Here is a 6,000-nt window from a genome sequence, read left to right as displayed (position 1 = left end):
CTATTAAATTATTATTTTCTGATATGGTAACTTGCAATTTATAGCAACTGTAATTTATATGATTTCTCTTATTTTCCATTTGCTTTCTGATTGCCACCTTTGAGGCTTTATGGTAAAGTTACTGCTCTCTGTGATTGCAAAGTCAGTCTTTTGGCCATTTAATAGGTGCCTTATGAGAGCCCCTCTTTTGCCATTCACACTAAATATGTTTTTCCTTGTCAGCTGTCCCTACTGTTACTCTCAGTTTGGGGAAATTAGCTCTTTGAAACAGCAGAAATGCATAGTTTTGATTGGGGCTGTCTTTCTTTTACCCATGATGAATACAATCAGACTACAATTGCTTGTTCCCAGGCAACTACAAACTCTTAATTTAGCGATACCAATCCCTTTTGCTTATCAAAATGACATTCAAATACTTATCCCTGGCAGTGTAGGATATCTATTGGGCTTCAAAATTATCTTCTCCAATTGTACAAGTTATTAATGGCTTGGTAGAATCTACTGTTAAGCTACAAAAGGGCTACACTTGTTTCCCAACAAATAAGAAAAATTAGGATACTACTGTGAATAGATGTTCAATTCACACGTGAATATTTCACTGCTTCCAAACATCTCTGTCAGATATTAATCATGATCCAGTTTTAAGGGGAGGCATAACATTTTAGGGTTATTGGTCGTTAATTTTTTGACACTTTCAGGCTTTCCTGTTACAACAGTGCTCAAAACCAAAGCTTGTTTACCTTTTTCTTTAAAAAGTAGTAATTAGGAGGAAATTTATTTTAAGAGGCAGTAATTAGTAGGAAATCGAGGGATGAGGATTAAGAAGGTCTATGCTGTGCCGTATGGGGCACGTGTCCTGGAATGAACTGGAACAGCTCATTGAACACAACTCATCCAGAGCCCTTATAAAACTTGGTCTGTGGAGTTTGGAGAAGTAGAATGAGAGGGGACCTCACTACAGCCTACAGCTTACTCGTGGGGGGAAGCAGAGGGGAAGGCACTGATCTCTCCTCTGTGGTGACCAGCAACAGAGCCCAAGGGAATGGCCTGAAGTTGTGTCAGGGAAGGCTTAGGTTGGATATTGGAGAAAGGTTCTTCACCAGAGGGTTGTCAGGCACTGACAGGCTCCTCAGCGAAGTGGTCACAGCACCAGCCTGAAAGAGTTCAAGAAGCATTTGGACAGTACTCCTGGGCACATGGTGTGACTCTTGGGAATGTCCTGGGCACTGCGCGGTAAGAGTTGGACTTGATGATCCCTGTGGATCCTTTCCAACTCAGAATCTTCTGTGACTGTGTGGCAAATCCCCTGGGCGGGCGGCGGTGCCCGGCCGGGCTGCCGGCGGTGGGCAGGACGCACCCTGCTCAGGGCTGCCGGCCTGCCGAGGAGCCCGCAGCCCCGGCGGGGCTTTGAGGCACCGCTCAGGCTTTAGAGGCGGCGAAACAATCCCGTTGTCACAAGCAGCGGCCGCCACAACCCCTTGCTTTGGCAGCGAAGGCAGCCCGGGGCCGTGGCCGGCCGTGCGCTCGCCCTGCCCCGCGGGAGGGGCGGCCCGGCCCGGCCTGGCGCGCCGCTCCGAGGGTATTTATAGCGGCCCCGGCAGCCCGGGCACAGCGGAGCCTGCGGCAGCGGCCGGGGCACGGCGGGACCGCCCCCGCTCCTCTCCGGGGCCAGCGCGACGCCGGGATGGAGGGTAAAGGCGGGGGACACTGCCCTTGTCCCTCCTGTGGCCCCGCTCCCGCCGGGCTGCGGGCGGAGGGCTCGGCACAGGCTGCGGGGAGGGAAGCGGAGCGCTCTCTGCCCCGCTGGGCGCGTTTAACACTTTCCTCGTCCTGCGGGGCTCCTGCAGCCTCCCCGTGGCCGGTAACCCCGGGCTTGGCGGGGAGAGGGGCCTCGGGGCAGGGGAAAAGGGCAGGGTCGGTTCGCAGCGCAGGTGGAGGGCTGCCTGCCTGCGGGGCATCCTCCTGTAACCTCCTTCTGTTACAGCGCAGCAGCAGCGTGGCCAGCATGGCTTAATAAGCTGCAGACTTTGCAACAGTTGTCATAAAAACATTGAAGAGCAGTGGTGTTTTTTTTTTTTTTTTTTTTTTTTTTTTTTTTTTTTTTTTGTTGAAATAAGTTATCTTTAAAGAGCGGTGCCTTTAGTTTAAATTTTTAATTTTTTTTTTCATCAGGCACCAGAATAACATAGTGATATATAGCAATACAGGGATTTGCTTTGGAACAAAAGGTCTCAGTAAGGGAGAAGTTAATCCTGTTTTGTAAAGGTTTTATCGAGTTCTTTGCCCACATGAAGAGGAAGGCCTTGCATCATTAATGAAAAGTGAACGTTGACCATATATTTATAAAAGCTGGGACTGTGGATGAAGTATGGCTAATACAAAACACTGCCGGAGGAGCTTAGAAAATGCAGAGATTAAATTTGCAAGGTTAAGAAAGGAGGAAGTCCTTGGTTTTGTGAATGGAAGCTGATTGCTAAGTCAGAAAATAGTAAAAGTGTTTGCAGATGGCTCTCCCCCTCTCCCACAAGATCAATATTCTTGATAAGAATTTCTTAACTTATCTCAAGTTGTGACTCTCTTATGAAAAGCATCAAAATAGACTTGAGATCTAATAAATTTCTTTTATATTTTACCTTAAACATGGATGAAACAGTGAAAAAGCTTTTATTCCCAGGTTGAGAAGTCTCTTGCATTCATGGCTCATCCAAATTATTGGCACAATATAAGTTAAAAAAATCTCTGAGCAAAATCAGATTTTTGAAAGAAAACTGCATAAACTTAATATTTTTAAAACCAGTGGATCCCTTTTTTCTTTATTTGATGTAAGTTGAAGGAGCCTTGTAAAGTTACATGACAGTTCTGGTGTGCAGTAAATATGTTCTGGTGCCTGTAGTAGTTTCAGGCTGTACTGTAAGGACAGCTGTTCTACCTGAGTAGCAGGGGCAGTACTGTATGAGTGACAGCAGCTCCCAAAATCATTTGCTTCAGATGTAGCTTATATTTATATCCCCTGCCAAAACAACTGCAAAGATATGCTGCCAGCAGTCACTAAGACTGAGATCCAGGTCGTTTAGCTGGGTAGTAATGTTCTTGTTCAAATTTTGCCTGTTGTTTGCTACCCAAAGTCCTAATTTCCTTCCTGTTTTCTTTCCAAAGCTATTGGCTTTGGCTGGTAAAACAGAATGTTTCTAACGTGTGGTAATGTGATCTCCACCCTTGTTGCTGCAGGTTTTCCAGTCTCACCTTATTCATGTGTAGCATCTGTTATTTCTTTGCACTTTCCCTCTCACGAGGAATCCTCTACTCTCACAGACCTCTCTTTCTTTTGTCTTCGGTGATTTGCTGTGTTTTCTGCCAAGTTCTATCTGGTGAATGAGCTTCTCCCAAGTGGGATGGTGAATGAGGTTAGGCTACATTGTAGACTTCTCTAGAAGCTCAAGTTATTGTAGAAATTTGGCTCTGTGGTTCTTGAGGTTGTACAACTTTGCTGCCTGCTGAATTTTTATTTTTTTTTCATAAGCAGATATGAGTCTATTGTTAAAACTAGACCTTCTGGGCTGATCAGTGAAGTTCTCCTTTCAGTACTGATATTATGGGCTTTTATCTTTTAAAGTCCTGTTGGAAAGCACCTGGGAGAGAGGCTGAAGGCACCTGCCTGTTGCAGCGCTAGCATTGTGTTTGCTTTGCACAGCTGGAAAAGTGGAGTGGATACTTGAACGTGCAGAGAGTTAACACTTGCAGAAGCTTCTGGGGTGAGCACAGTGGGAGCCCTCTGAGGGGTGATACTGGGTTCTTTTCCTTGTTGTATTTTTTTCCCCCCTTTTTAAACCCCCTCAATGTATCTGAAAGTGACCATTTGAAATTCATCTTGCTGATTGCTAATTGAGCCTAATTTCTCTCATATATCACCACTGTCCACAGGGGAAGCATTAATGACTATGCATGGATGAGTAAGAGGATTTTTTTTTGGCTATGCTTTCATTCACACAAAAGACAGCAAAACCCCATTAATGAGAGGGGGCCAAGTTGTAAATTCCTACCCCTAGCTGCAGAAAGGGATCTTAACTGCATATATACTTCAGTCATTTGGCATCAGGGTAGTTTTCCAAGGTTGATTTGGCATGGAGAAAGCTTGGTAAATTCTGTATTTGGAGAAAAAAAAATAGGTGAGCTGTTTTCTCTGGGGCATATATCTGAGTGTGCTAAGCAGAGTTTCAAGCAGGTTGCTAGCTCATTAACAGAGTCAGAGCTGGAAATCACATGAGGAAGAGAGCTGCCAGCATTTGTGCAATATTCTGCCTTTAAACTTCTGAATTGCTGGTGTCTCAGGCTGTTTTTGGTATGAATGGGGAGTTACGTGGTTTTATGCCACCAGCAGACGAGGGAGGTGAGCTGGCAAACATTCTGTGTAAGGTGTTGCCATGTTGCCATCTCAAGCAGCTGTAATGTGAAGCGTGGTGAAACACCCTGGGAGTTAGGGAGACTTTAAGGCGCTCGTAATGTGACACTCAGGTTAGTATTTTGGTCAGAGCAGAGGGATAGGATCTCTCCTGTGTCTTAAAATCTGATCTGATAAAAGAGGTACTTGGATCTTTCCTAATATCACTTCATCAAAGGAAGGGAGACATCATTTTGCAAGAAATGAAGCTTGCATCAAATAAAGCCATTCTGAGTGAGTGCATTCGTGGTGCTTTAAAATTAATAAGAATTTTCTTGCCGGTTAATGAACATTTAGTGAAGAAGCTTAATTTGACATTTGAGAAGTTCAGTAAATAACTTTTCTATCTTGATTAAGGTGTCTTTTAAACTGTCACTTATACAACCAGGAATTGTCACTTTTTAATGCATTATGAGATCTTGTTGCATACTGATTCAGCTATTATTGCCTATTAAACAGTTTAGATTTCGTTTGCCTTAATTTCCCTGCTCTTGACTATTTTAAGCTGCCTGCTTCTTTAAAGATCATTTCTATTTGCATAAGCATTTATTACGTATTCAAGACAGAAAAAATGGACACACTGAAGTAGATGTCTGTATTTCTGACTTCCTCCTACTCTGTGATCCAATTTGAGATGGTTTTTTATGCTCATCCCAGATGTTTACCTCTTCAAGCTTTGCAGAAATCAGAAGTTAGATTTCTTACGGCCTTTTTTACTTTGTCTTGTGCCACAAACTGCAGAGGTTGTAGGAGGCAATTGTTGAAAGCATTGATAAGTCCAGGATACTCATCAGGACATGGCTAATTTTGGGCCACTTCCTCCCTTTTGTTCTCCCATCTGTGCACACAAGTAATCTTATTTTGGCATTACTGGGCTTTATACATATGTAATGAGGGAATAATAAATTGAAAAGGCAAATTGTTGTTGCCTTGTAGCGCATCAGTAGTGGTTATTTCTGTTAATAATCATTGTCAGGCCTCATCTAAGGGTAATAAAATGTGTCTTTGACCTGATTCAAATGTATGAATGTCCATCTCTGTTACCATTTCTTGAATATATGTGATCTTTATTTTTTTAATGAAAAATTTGTCAAGTGTCAGCAAATAGAATTGTCTTTCAAAGTAAAAGCCACTGGACCAGAAGCTTTTCAGTCTCATGAATGTCACGAGAAAGGTGGTTCTTAGTGACCACAGTCTTTTGTCAGCAAAGTAGCAATGACTCTACGAAGTAGTTGGTTAAATCTAGATAATTTGGAAATGCTCGTGTCTCTGAAGCTTAGCTATCTCTGCCCTTTGTCACATCTCATCTTACGTATGCTGAAAAGCCTTATAAATATGATCTTGTCCATTGGCAAATGTCAGGGTTTCAACAGGAAATCTTGTCTTAAAGTAGCTTGGCATCCCTCTGCTGGTTACACTGCAAGACAGCTTGCAGGATCTCATTGAGCTGCTTAAACTAATTTTTCCCAAGCAGCCCTACTCCATTGTTCAGGGATTACTGAGCCCTCTTTGGGGCCAATATATCATGTTAAAAAGCTCTGGCACCAGCCTGGAGGGGAAAG

The 6,000-nt window shown here is 43.5% G+C and overlaps 1 protein-coding gene across 3 annotated transcripts in view; it reads left to right on the top strand.

The window, feature by feature from the left end:
* Positions 1–1,529: 1,529 nt before the first annotated feature.
* Positions 1,530–6,000, top strand: part of GADL1 (glutamate decarboxylase like 1) — an 81,991-nt gene continuing 77,520 nt past the window's right edge. The window contains exon 1 of one of the 3 annotated variants that reach the window (XM_064704708.1): positions 1,530–1,691. In XM_064704708.1, coding sequence (XP_064560778.1) covers positions 1,685–1,691 — 7 coding nt within the window. In that variant the 5' untranslated portion in view covers positions 1,530–1,684. Of the gene's footprint in view, positions 1,692–1,743; positions 1,862–3,664; positions 3,753–6,000 lie in introns of those variants that run through there. The other 2 variants (XM_064704710.1, XM_064704709.1) reach the window with 2 other exon arrangements.

Source organism: Zonotrichia leucophrys, chromosome 2, assembly GCF_028769735.1.
Source record: "Zonotrichia leucophrys gambelii isolate GWCS_2022_RI chromosome 2, RI_Zleu_2.0, whole genome shotgun sequence".
NCBI lineage: Eukaryota > Metazoa > Chordata > Aves > Passeriformes > Passerellidae > Zonotrichia > Zonotrichia leucophrys.
This window is presented reverse-complemented; position numbering and strand designations above follow the sequence as displayed.